General features: G+C 43.7%; 1 protein-coding gene across 6 annotated transcripts in view; it reads left to right on the top strand.

The window, feature by feature from the left end:
- The window catches only part of DHRS7B (dehydrogenase/reductase 7B), a 63,136-nt gene that overhangs the window by 29,432 nt on the left and 19,951 nt on the right, over window positions 1-13,753 (top strand). For 3 of the 6 annotated variants that reach the window (XM_072820788.1, XM_072820790.1, XM_072820791.1), the window contains one exon: window positions 9,497-9,675. In XM_072820788.1, coding sequence (XP_072676889.1) covers window positions 9,497-9,675 — 179 coding nt within the window. Of the gene's footprint in view, window positions 1-3,915; window positions 4,234-9,496; window positions 9,676-13,753 lie in introns of those variants that run through there. The other 3 variants (XM_072820792.1, XM_072820793.1, XM_072820789.1) reach the window with 2 other exon arrangements.

Genomic DNA, 13,753 nt, shown 5'->3' with positions numbered 1-13,753 from the left:
TACAGGTAAGAAAGGACTTACTTCTGCAGTTGTGCTATTTGTTCTCTGTCCCCCCCCATTTCTTTTTTTACTGTCTTTTACATTAGTTGATTTTTTTTTTTTTGTAGTGAAATGTTTGATTCTCTTTTCATTTCCTTTTGTGTACGTTGTATAGTTATTTTCTTTATGGTTACAATTGGGATTATGTTTAACATCCTAATATTATAACATTGTAATTTGACTTTATACCAGTTTAACTTCAATAACAGACAAAAATTCTACTTTACAACTCTGTCCCCATCCCTTTGGTTGTTGATGTTGCAAAATTACATCTTTATACATTGCATGCCCCAAAGACTAAACTAATACTAATTTTAAATGCATTAGTCTCCTAAATTATGTAGGAAACAAGATTTGGAGTTACAGACCAAAGTTAAAATAATATTAGCTTTTAAACTAAAAATTATTTTTTAAAGATGTATTAGCCTTTTAAATCATGTAGAAAACAGAAAGTGGTTTTACAAACTGTTGTTATAACAATTTGCATGTATTTATCTTTATTAAAATCTTTATTTCTCCACATGGCTTTGAGGTACTGTGTAGTGTCTTTTCATTTCACCTTGAGGACGCCTGTGACATTTTTTGCAGAGTAAATGTAATGATAAACTATCTCAGCTTTTGTTTATCTGGAATGTCTTAATTTTTCCCTCACTTTTGAAGGACAGTTTTGCCAGATACAAGATTTTTGGTTGACAGCTTTTTGGTGGTTTTTTTTTTTGTTTTTGTTTTTGTTTTGTTTTGTTTTTTTAGCACTTTGAATATATTGCCCACTGCGTTGTATTCTCTTTTGTGTGTGTGTGTGTGTGTTATATTCTCTAAAGTTTGTGATGAGAAATGTGTCGATAATTTTATTGAGGAGCTCTTGTGTGTGACAAGTCACTTTTCCAACTTTCAGGGTTCTCTGTCTTTGCCTTTAGATAGTTTGATGATAATATGTCTTCATATGGGTCTCTTTGAGTTCATGTTACCTGGAGTTCATTGAGTTTTTTGGGTGTTTATATTTATGTCTTTCAGCAGAGTTGGGAAGTTTTCAGCCACTACTTCAAGTATTCTCTCTGCCCCTTTCTCTCTTCTGTTTTTGAAGCTTCTGCAGTGTATATGCTGGTCGGCTTGATGTGTCTCATGGGTCCCTTACGTTCTGTTCACTTTTATTCAGTCTTTTTCCCCGTTTCTTAGATTCAGTACTTTCCATTGCCCTATCTTCAAGTTCACTGATTCTGTCTTCTGCCTGCTTAAATTCCCTTTGAATGGCTCTAGTGACTTTTTCATTTCTGTTATTCTTTTCAACTCCAGTATTTCCTTTTCCTTTTTTTTTTTTTTTTAGATTTTGTCTTATTATTGGTATTTCCATTATTTTTACACATTATTTGCTTGACTTTCTCTACGTCTTTAGTTTTTTGAGCAGCTTTAGATGATTGTTTTAATATCTTCTTCAGGTAAATTTATAGTTCTTTTGCAGGGATAGTTTCTGTTGTTTATTTTTTTCCTTTGAATGAGACAGTTTCCTATTTCTTTGTATGCTGTTTGACTTTTTTTTGTTGAAAACTGGACATTTTAATCTAATAATATGGTAACTCTGAAATCAGATTTTCTCTGTTCCCTAGTGTTTGCTGTCTTTTGTTAATTAATTAATTCAAGTTTTTATTTTTATAGGCTGACTTTGTGCTGAGGATCAGCACGATCTTTGAACTTAAGGTTTTCTCAGGTCTTTTCTGAGCATGCGCCTTTTCCTGGATATTTAGTCACTTTCTAATTTTCCCCAGGTATTCAATTGCTTTTGAATGTCTTACTCTAATTACTGGCTTCCAAAAGGAGAAAAAGAGGACAATGAAGGGAGGATAAAATGTTGCTAGCCCTATAAACACCCTGGTAGCCACCTCATCCAGAGGTGGAGAGGCTTGCTACAATGGAGGGAGCTGCAGCCACACTGGCTGCCCACCTCTGTGATCAGAAGCAGCTATAAAGCAGTCAGGCACAAATCCCTGATAATCAGAGGGGCGGGCCTTTTTTGCCCACCCTCATTCTAGCAAGCTATATGTAAATTGCTCCAGGATCTGGTGCATGGCTGCATTCCCCTAGGGTGGAGATTGTGTTGCTGCTACTGTGCTTACAGCCGAAATTGACAGAAATTAACCACAACTCCCCAGCCAAGCCTTCTGGGAATTTGCAAGCCTTTAATAGACTGCCCAGTTCTAAAATACATAGTTCTAGGGGACAGATTCTGCCAATGCAGTTACTGAGTAGGCGAGGAGATAGATTCCTGGTTCCTCCTATTCCACCATTGTCCTAGAGCCCTTTTAATGTACATTTTATTTGCTTATCCTTTTTATTGTTTGTCTCTCCCATTGATATGTCATCTCCATGAACACAGCAGTTTACTTACTGTTCGTTCACTATACCACAGAAACTGGAAAAATTGACACACAGTAGGTGCTCAGTAAATGTTTGTGGAATGAATTTATACTATAGGAGATATAGTACATGATTGTACCCACGTTTGAGTACAAATATTGTTTACTATGTTTTCGGCTTATTCTTGGAGCTGATACCCATACACAGTTACTATTAGATACTCTGGTTTGGGTCTTACCAGCTTCTTTTAAAAACGCTGGATTCCTGGGGCGCCAGTCAGTTAAGTGTCCCACCCTTGGTTTCAACTCAGGGTCGTGAGATCCAGCCCCTTGACGGGCTCCGAAGTCCATTTAGAATTCTCTCTCCCTCTTCCTCTGTCCTTCTCACTCTCTCTCTAAAAATAAAATAAATACATCTTTTAAAAAATCATAAACATACTGGATTCTTGACTTTACATTTACATGGGTACCTCGTCTGTCATATTCATTATTATATGTAAGACCTTAAGGTAATAATCTAAAACTCAGGAGTCAGAAACTAGTAGCTGCCCTGGGCCAGGTTGTGTGTTGTGTGGCCAGCATAGTGGTTTGAATTGTTTTGACTTTGGATTAAAGCTTGAGGAACAGCTTGTCCCTTGGGCCACCTCTATGTGGTTTTACCATGATTGTTTCTTTCATTATCACAATTCTAATCATTTAATTTTTGTGTTTGTTCATTGTAAGTCTCCCCATGTAGGCTGTCAGCTCCACAAGGTCAGAAACCATGTCTACTTCATTCATTGCCTTACATCCCAGTTTTAGCCGAGTCTGGTAGCAGATGGCACTTGATATATGAAGTGTGAATATAAAGTAATACATTTGGTCTTTTTACCAAACATGCTTAAACATGAATTGCCCTTAATGCCACCCACTTGGCTGCCATGCTTCGTTCCTTTCCCAGATCCTCTCGGAACTGCCTTTCCTCCGTGAGTTTAGGAATCAGTAGCATGTTTGTTCAGGATGTCAGCATGTATGAGGTGCTTCCTTTGTGTCTTGTCATTGGAATAATCATCCACATTTTGAAATCAGGGCACATATTTGCAGATCATAAGTAAATTTTCCCATACCATACAGCAAGTACATGATATAGTGGACTCTAACCCAGCTCCCCAAGTGCCAATGTAGTGTTTTTTCTGCTTCACCATCACAGTGAGTGTGCCGTTTGATTTCTGTCAGAGTTACTTGTGTGTTTCCTAGGAAAGAGGGTGAGATCACCCCTGCATCTTCCAGTAAGACTTAATTCATTCTATAAAGCACATTAGAAACTAGAATTGTTTCTTTTGTGGCAAGGTGCTACGTAGACATCATGAGTGCTGTCTTTAAAAGCAGAGCTAAGCCTTTGGCCCACAATAAACGACTAGACTCTGGTGCCCGGCTCCTGTGTGGGGAGCCTGCACGGCAGGGTCTGGAGCTGTGCTGGCATCTCTCTTCCCGCCCTCCCTGGCTGGGGCTGCTCTGCAGCGTGTGCTCAGCGTTTCACTGGAGAGCAGGGCTTGCTTCAGTGTAGTTGCTCTTCCCTGGAGTGGGCCCTCAGGAGCTCCATCTGAAACAGTTTCAGGACTGCTTTTGGGTTTTAGCTTTCCTAATGCCAGCCTGCACTCCTTTCAACTGGGGGCCCTAAGGCAGGCATCCTGAAATACACCCTCGAAGCCACTTGTCGGTGGCTTGTTCCAGCAGTCCAGGGAGGGCTTGCTGACCTGTAGGTGTCCTCTGGCCTCCAGTTGTAGTCACACTGCCCCGGTCAAGAGCCCAGAGAAGACGCTGGCACCAGGACCCACCACTGGCAAAGTAGCTGTCATCTGAGGTAGGATATTGTTCTTTCTTTCCAGTCAAAGACGGCCTTAGCTGCTGCTTCTCCTACGCCTGAGACCAAAAAAGAGCAGCTTTACTCTGCTTTTACTTTCTGAAAATAGATATGTATTTTCAGATATGGGTCATAAGCGTGACCCATAGCTTATGTCACCTTTAATAGACCAGCTGGTCTATTAAATAGAGCTGGTCATCAGTTGAAATACAAGAACAGGCATAGGTTTGTGGGAACGGGATCCTAACTGCTTTTGGTGATACTCAGCCACTCCTTGCTGTATGATTTCAGCAACCTGCCTTCCAGTTGGAACTCTACTCTGCCCTTTAGCCTGATTTTCTTGTACATAACATGACAAATTATTTCGTGACTAATGCTCCTTTCAGACCTGAAATCACTTTTATTCTTTAACTGTGAAGGGCTTTCAGATACCCTCTGGTGATTTTAGGGTGTGGCTGTTAATGGTTTAATTTCTGTGGTTCTGAGTAGATTCCTAACAACCTTTTTTTTATTGATGGTTCCATTTACTTTATTTTTTGTAATTGGTTGAGAGAAGAAAGGAATCTTAGGAACAGATTCCATCTGTGAAATGCAATGTAGAATTTTAGCTAAAGGATGAGGAATGGAATAACATTGAAGTGACATTTCTGCTCAGAGTTGATTTCTTGGAGATAGTCTTATTTCCAGTTTGAGGTTCCAAAAGCCTTTTTAAAGAACCTCTCAGTGGAATAGGGAACAGCTGAATTTCAAAATCACAGTGAGAACCCATGAATTTTCTGGCTGTCCAGACTGAAGTAACACTCACCCAGGAAGGGATTTTTCTACCCTTTACCCTCTTTTAACTTAGGTCTAGAGCTCCATAGTCTGTGGTATATGAAAATACAAGCAGACAAGCTTCGTGTGTGAATGCCTGAACTCTAACTTCTTCATGCCAGTTGATGTGGCTTATTAGTGTAAGGTCATGCTTCAGGTCACTTCCCTGTCAGTTACGAGAGTAGACACAACTGTGAGTGCACACTTTTCTGTTAGGCAGTGCACTTGTACTTCTAGACCCCGTGTGATCTGTGGCTTCTATTTGAGGGGGGTTCTCTCACCTTCTTCCTTTTCTGATCTCACGCTCTCTTTGTCACTTGTCCTACTTTCTGCTGTAGCTCACAGTGATGCTGGGCTGTCCCTTCTATGTATGAGTGATCTCCAAATGAGAGAAATCATGAGCTAAATTTTTTTTCTCCCTGCCTTTTTATACCATCAATCTTGCCTTCCCAGTTCTATCTGAAACTAGCAGTTAAGCATTTCAACATAAAATGCAAAATTTGTAAACATTGTAAAGTCCTTCTTATATTCCATTTTCAAGAAAACAGACCCCCTTTGATCTTCTTTTACATAGGAGATTTATTTTCTAATCTGGAAATGTGGCCAGTCAGGACACAATTCCTTTCTTCCACTTTGAACCTGTCTATTTGCTTGGAGAATACCCCCAGATACCACAGCAAGACGATAGGGCTACGTTACCTTCATATTTGGCTTGGCCATCCCGCTGCTGAAGCTGAGACACAGAGGGGCTGGCCCCACTAGCATTCAGAAACAGGGGAGGCCCAGCAGCCCAGGACCCCATCTGTATGGCCATGTGCACTGTAGAGTGGATTAAAAGGGGAAAGTCTTTAGGAATTTTGAGAAACTCCCAGAAAATTGGGATTGTCAATATGACCAGTTTCACCTGGTCAGGAAAGTGACCTGAATACCTACCCTGAAACTGAGCATAATACTCTCAAATAAATGACTTGCTCTGGAATGTCTTTTCCCACCATCATCATCCTGAGTTACCTGGGCACAGTTGGTGCTGATTTCTAATTTACTTTGCATTCTGATTCTGTTAACAACTTGCCAGACTGAATGCAGATGTGCGCTCTCCCCACAGAAAGCCGGCCCACGGGGCCGAGGATGGATCCCATTAACCTGGTGCCATATTTGCCTCAGGCAAAGTGGTCCCCAGGGCCAGGAGACCAAGGCTGGCATGCGCTGTTGTGTCAGGTGCGCAAGGAATCCCAGAAGTATACGAGACGGTGTGTAGATCTCTCTCTTTTCTTCGTGTCCTAGATTGCTGGCTTGTGTTGGAAATAGGTGCATGAAAATGCAGTTTGTTGGGAGCTGTCATTGTCTTCCCCAGGGGGTGGGGGTGGGGGATCCGCTAGGTGGGTTTGTTTTCATCCTGCTCCTCACTGGGTGTGAAAAAAGGGGAGCAGGGACTTTGGGCACTTGTCTACTCTCTCCTTGTTGTGTTTGCTTCGATGACTGTTCTGGTGGCCACATTTTCTGATATACATTGTGGCATATGAGATTCTGACTTCTTCTGACAAAGTTGGGGTTTCTTTTTTTCCTATTTGTTAATGTAATTCAACCAAATGGTTTATGAAGGTATAAAAATTAAACACCAGCAAACTATGTTTAGTGATTATGCTTCATTTGGAAGAAACCAGTTTTCATAAACCAGGGAATTTTTCAGACAACCTTAGAAATCTAACTGTTGGGAAATTAATTCTTGGGCCAGGAACTTTTTCTCTGGGTCATGATGATGCCAATGGCAACTACATTTACTGAGTGCTTACACTTTTCTAGGGACTGTGCACACATTTCCATGTATTAATTCATCTGACCTCATAACAGACATGTGAGGTGGGTACTCACATGCCCTCATTTTACAGATGAGGACACTAAGGCCCAGTGTGGGGAGGTCCCTTACCCAGGCTGGTAAGTTAGTGGCTGAGCCAGGATGTGAACCTAGCCAGGCTGGTTCAAGGGCTCATCCTTAACTCCTCCACTGTTGTCACTTGGCTACAGTTAGTGTTTTCCTCGTTGTCTCTGCAACCTCTGAATTTTGGGGGGGGGGGCAATAGGCTGCATATTGGTACATGACACCCCTGTAGCCTTCAGTGGAATTCTGGCTCAGAATTCAATTCCAGATTGAAGGTCTGAAACAGGCAGGTTCCACAAAGCTCTGGTCTCTGGGGGCCTGTGGAGGAGTGTGTGGAGCTGTTTCCACCCAGCTAATGGAGCTCTGCACCTCCACCCAGGGACTGAGGCCTGTTGTGCCTTCATGAGTCCTTTCCTCACCATCTTGGTCATCCTGGGCAGTGGCCGGGCCCCATGTGATTCTGTGCCAAGCAGGGTGGTCCATGTTGGGACCTGCCTGGTATAAGATCTGGGATTGCAGTGGGCTAAAGCTCTTCCTAGACAGCCATCCTACTGGATTGAACCCCCCAAGTTCATTATATGAAAGTTCTGAGCTATAATTACCTTGGGGCCTTACCTGTGTTTTCTATCAATTGCTGTAGTTTTCTGCTAAAGCTATACTAACAAAATAGCAATCATTCCTGTCCCCCAGAATTCACCCTCCCACCCCTGGGAAATACTCCTATACCCTGCAGTCTTCAGAGGCTGGGTCCTACGAAGGCCTCAAGGCAGTACCTGCAGACCCACAGAACTGCAGAGGTACTGGTACCTGTTCTACACAGTTCTGAGTACTTCCCAGGTGTCCTTGAGTTCTAATGTTTCCCCTGGGACTCGGCCCTTCCTGTAGGCTAGAACAGTTGGCCTTAGCTTCCATTTGTGGGCAGGGGGTGGTGCCAATAGTACCCAGGTAAAGAGCTTGGCACTTTAGAAGCCACTTTAATTGCCAGTTCATCTGAGTATAGGCTTGGCACAATGTAGGGTGAGAGAGAAATGTAACCACTTAGCAGACAGTTGTTGGGGATTTTTCAGAAGTGGATTAAGTGGAGATTGATGGGAAACTCATTTTTACACGTTGGTCTAAGAATGTTAATTTTTTATGGTGACCAAGAAATTGGATATATTTAGAAAGGTAGATGAAATAAATAAATAGTTGAGTTAGCAGTTCAAATCTGAGCAGAACCCTTTTGTACTTAAGCAGTTTAACTTAGATCGGTACAGCTCACCCTGATTCTAAGGTTCAAGACCAAAGCAGCTCAGCACGTAAGTGGATCTGTGTTGGGGTTCAGTGGGTTTCTGGCTTTGTGGTACCCACAGAGTTGATGTTGTCTTGGAATGGAAGCAGAAATATTTTTTTTAATATATGAAGTTGAGGACATGGTACATTCAGCAGATGAGCAAGGGTTTGACATAGTTACTCCTAATCTGATGAAGCATTGAAAGCTTTAGGCTGGTTCATAGGAGCTCTGCTTTTGGTTTCCAGCCTCTTCCTTCCTGAACAAGATTACTATGCTCATGATGTCTCAGTCCTGGAGGAGGACTGTGGGTGTAGGGCCTTTTGTGTAATAGACTCAGCCCACTTGTCAAATAGCCTTACAGGGCATTTTTTTTTCAAAGTGACAGACATGGTGTTGCTCCTCACTGGTTCATCCTTGACCTTCTTTTAATCCTTCGTCTCCCTCCTCTCTTTGCTTGCCTTGTTCAATGGGGGCATGGGTGAGTGACAAGGAATCAGGAGGCTTGGGAGAGTAAGGGAATTTGGGGCAGTCGTGGAAGGAATGGATCCTAAGAATTGACTGCCACTGTCACATAGACGGCTCCTGTAGACTTCTGACTTCATCTGGTTGATCATGGCTCCGTGGCGAATGCTAAGTGAGAATATGCCACAGTGCATGGCAGGGCATCCCGCTTCACAGCCTGAGTCTGCGCCTACGCTTGGCAAAGGGCAGCTCCCCTCTGCACTGAATTCCCGTTGGGTGACTGTGAGGCCTATGGCCAGGAGGACATTTACAGGCCATCACAGAGACCATCCAGGGCACGCCCCACCCAGAAACCTCCATCTGCTTAGGGAAGAGCAGAAGGATTGGCATGATTTTCTTTATCCTTTTTTAAAAAATGTTTTCTAGTTTCACAAATGGGGTTGAAAATGATAATGGATGTACTTAGGTCTCCCTAAATAGGTTTCTGAAGGAGAATCAGGTGAGTGTGGTTATACCCGAGCCTCCTGTCACACTCATAGGTAACTGGGTCCCTCACTGAATGACTCTCTGTTTGCTCTGGGGTCGCTGGGCGCCTCTGAGAGGCATCTCAAGGCCTGTGGCTTTGCTGTTTGCTCATGTCAGTCAAAGTGAGGGAAAGCAATGGTGCTGAGCCATTGGCATAGAAAACAGGCCTAAAAAGATAGTTCTGGGCTAAGAGCTAAAGTCCACACAAGAGAGTTCTGGGCTCTGTATTATTAGTCTAGGGGGAGGAGGGCTGGCAAGTCCCTGGAGTTTTTCTGTTTTGTCACAAAATTATTTGATTTGGGTTCTTTCAGGAAGAGTCTGCTGAAGGTGAGGATCATGGACTTTATTACCTCTACGGCTATCCTGCCCCTGCTATTTGGCTGTGTGGGAATCTTTAGCCTCTTCAAGCTGCTGCAACGGATCCGCATGAGGGCCTACCTCCGGAACGCTGTGGTGGTCATTACGGGTGCTACCTCAGGCCTGGGGCGAGGTAGGTCCTGGGGGCAGTGCTGCCAGGGGGCAGGGAACTGAGCCCAGGCACCAGGAGCAGCTCCGCTGCACGTGTGCAAATAAGTGCAACAGGCTAAGTAACTTGGAACAAGAGTATGTTATTGCCTCTGGTCCACGTGGAAAAGGCGAGAGCTTAAGTGCAATGAGAAATGGCCCCTGACTTTCAGCATCAGTATTGGGAAGCAAAAGCCCTGAGGAGGACTGTGGCAAACTGAAGACTCAAGTGTTTCATCAAAGGGGGCTACCTTATTCCACTCCACCTAGTTGTGGAAATAGTTTTTATTTTTATTTTTATTTTTTATTGGTGTTCAATTTGCCAACATATAGAATAACACCCAGTGCTCATCTCATCAAGTGCCCCCCTCAGTGCCCGTCATTCAGTCACCCCCACCCCCTGCCCACCTCCCTTTCTACCACCCCTTGTTCGTTTCCCAGAGTTAGGAGTCTCTCATGTTCTGTCTCCCTTTCTGATATTTCCCACTCATTTTTTCTCCTTTTCCCTTTATTCCCTTTGACTATTTTTTATATTCCCCAAATGAATGAGACCATATAATGTTTGTCCTTCTCCAATTGACTTATTTCACTCAGCATAATACTCTCCAGTTCCATCCACATCGAAGCAAATGGTGGGTATTTGTCGTTTCTAATGGCTGAGTAATATTCCATTGTATACATAGACCACATCTTCTTTATCCATTCATCTTTCGATGGACACCAAGGCTCCTTCCACAGTTTGGCTATTGTGGACATTGCTGCTATAAACATCGGGGTGCAGGTGTCCCGGCATTTCGCTGCATCTGTATCTTTGGGGTAAATCCCCAGCAGTGCAATTGCTGGGTCGTAGGGCAGATCTCTTTTTAACTCTTTGAGGAAAGTCCACACAGTTTTCCAGAGTGGCTGCACCAGTTCCCATTCCCACCAACAGTGCAAGAGGGTTCCCCTTTCCCACATCCTCTCCAACATTTGTTATTTCCTGCCTTGTTAATTTTCCCCATTCTTACTGGTGTGAGGTGGTATCTCATTGTGGTTTTGATTTGTATCTCCCTGATGGCAAGTGATGCAGAGCATTTTCTCATGTGCTTGTTGGCCATGTCTATGTCTTCCTCTGTGAGATTTCTGTTCATGTCTTTTGCCCATTTCATGAGTGGATTGTTTGTTTCTTTGCTGTTGAGTTTAATAAGTTCTTTATAGATCTTGGATACTAGCCCTTTATCTGATAGGTCATTTGCAGATACCTTCTCCCATTCTGTAGGTTGTCTTTTAGTTTGGTTGACTGTTTCTTTGGCTGTGCAAAAGCTTCTTATCTTGATGAAGTCCGAATAGTTCATTTTTGCTTTTGTTTCTCTTGCCTTCATGGATGTATCTTGCAAGAAGTTGCTGTGGCCAAGTTCAAAAAGGGTGTTGCCTGTGTTCTCCTCTAGGATTTTGATGGAATCTTGTCTCACATTAAGATCTTTCATCCATTTTGAGTTTATCTTTGTGTCTGGTGTAAGAGAATGGTCTAGTTTCATTCTTCTGCATGTGGATGTCCAATTTTCCCAGCAACCATTTATTGCAGAGACTGTCTTTTTTCCAGTGGATAGTCTTTCCTCCTTTGTCGAATATTGTTGACCATAAAGTTGAGGGTCCACTTCTGGATTCTCTATTCTGTTCCATTGATCTGTGTGTCTGTTTTTGTGCCAGTACCACACTGTCTTGATGACGAAATAGGGGTTTTTATGTGAAGGCTCCCAATTATCAAATATGGCCACTAATTTAAAAAACAGTTTTACCGCTGAGGGGCCAAAGCATGCTTTTTCCTGGATTCAGTCAGCATCCCCAGTCCATGGCCTTGGCGTTCCCTCCCCCTCACCTTCCTCTCACTGGGGCTGTGCCTTCAGCTATACCTTGAGTGTGGCCTTGGCAAGGTCGGAAACAGAGTAAGTGACATTTCAGCTGTTCCTTACCTCACTTCTTCAATTTAGTTCTGTTTTATTTTTTTTTTAAGTTTATATATATATTTATTCACAAGAGACACAGAGAGAGAAAGGCAGAGACACAGGCAGAGGGAGAAGCAGGCTTCATTCAGGGAGCCTGATGCAGAACTTGATCCTGGGACTCCAGAATCAGACCCTGAGCCAAAGGCAGATGCTCAACCGCTGAGCCACCCAGGCATCACTAGTTCTCTCTGTTTTAGTGAACATGTCAAGCCTCTTGGTCCTGGGGTTGTATGCCGGAATACAGGCCCAGAGTCAGTCACCACCCCTGACCTCATCCAGATGAGTTTGTAGAGCTGCTGTCATTTCCCTTCCACACATGTACGCTGACTTTGGCAGAGTACCAGGGGCCGATGCAGGCACGTCAAATGGAGCTTCCTCCTCCTCAGCATCTGCTCCCATCCCACACCACACCAGGACTGGTCTTCCATCCACACTGGCTCTTGGTGCCATGGAAGAAAGCTGAGAGGCACCCAGAATTGCAGTAAACCCATCCCTGCTGCATCTTGTGGTTGGTAGTACCACAGCCAACGCTGATTGAGCATCTGGGCCATTTGTGAGGCTCTGGGCCAAATGCTGGGACACACAAAGGAAAGACAGGGTCCCTTCCCTTAGGGAGTTCACATCTGAGGGGGAGTGGCAAGGACTTATGTCAGTATATAGACATTTCAGTAATGGGTGTTCCATCCAGGCCCAGTAGGGGGCTTACACTTTATCTCACTGAACTCTCACAGCTATGATGCAGATGTGCCCTAGGACTTCTAGATTCAAGCCCCACATCTGACTGCAGGACTCAGTATTATTTCCCCTGGGGGAGATGGTCAGGGAAAGGAGAAGCATGGTCCAGCAAGGAGGGCATAGCAGACAAGCCCAGAGCAGGGAGCAACACAGTCATGCAGGGCTGGAAAGCACTTGGGTGTCACAAGGTCTTAAAGAACAGACGGGGCCTTGTCTGCTTGCAGTTGGCTAAGGGAAGACTGGGGAGGCTTTAGGTAGCACAGATTCATTTATACGCCACTCTGATGTGTTAGGTGAGGTCTCCGGGGGTGAACCCTGGGCCTGTCATTCGATACCCAGACCTGCATGGGGACAGCTGCCTCCAGCTTTGCCATGGTCAGTCCTCTGACCTTACTCAGCTACTATATATAGGGTAGTCAGCAGCCACTTCTCTTGATCTCACAGAGAAGCTTTTTTTTTTTAAAGTCCTTGAAGAGTATTTGAGAGCTGGCTGAGATGGTGACTTGCAGGGGCTTCAATACGTGAATATTGGAGAAAGACACTGTCCTTGTCATTCTACATTTCCTCTTCTGGAAACCAAGATTGTGCGGGGAATAGAAAATACAATTGAAAGAAAAACAAAACCTGTGTGTGTGTGTGTGTGTGTGTGTGTGTATTTATGTCATATATTACATCCGCCATTTCCTGATTCCAAATCATTCTGCTTATATGCTCCCCGTTTAACATCTGAGACAAGAGTCCATGGATCTCTTTCCCCTTTGGCCAGATATAATAGGAACAGATTCTTAACTAGCTGTCTCAAGTGCAAATGCCTCTGTGGGTGACTGCTGAGGAGGCGCTGTTGCACCTCAGCTTTCGCAGTAGAGTGTGAGTTGCCCAGGCTCTGCTCTGCCTGCCATGTCAGCGGCTGTGAAAGCCTGGATTATGTGATAAGTCTTCAGATAGCTTTCTGTATTTCTCCTGTTTTGTCTCTTATTTTGTATATTTAAGCTACATGGGCTTATCCTTGTAAAACAGTAAGACCATTGACTAAAGGAACAGAATGTTCTGGATACCCGCTTTAGCCAGCATAAGCCCTGAGGGCGTGAATAACTCTCTTGATTTAACAAGCCAGGATGCCGGCAGCCCTGGAGAATCGTCTGGCAGCCCTAGCTAGATAAATGGTACTTTGGGACTGTTTTCCTTTTTCCCTTGACCCTTGCCTCCCTGTGTCAGCTTTTTCAAGAAATGAAAATGGAATCCTTGCAATCTGTTGTTTTCATTTCTGTCACTCCCTACACAGACTTCAATTTCCTCCCTTTTTTGGCTGTGCTAGGAAGTAAAGCTTAAGCAGAATGTACGTGA

The sequence above is a fragment of the Canis lupus genome, chromosome 3, assembly GCF_048164855.1.
Source record: "Canis lupus baileyi chromosome 3, mCanLup2.hap1, whole genome shotgun sequence".
In the NCBI taxonomy this organism is placed as follows: domain Eukaryota; kingdom Metazoa; phylum Chordata; class Mammalia; order Carnivora; family Canidae; genus Canis; species Canis lupus.
This window is presented reverse-complemented; position numbering and strand designations above follow the sequence as displayed.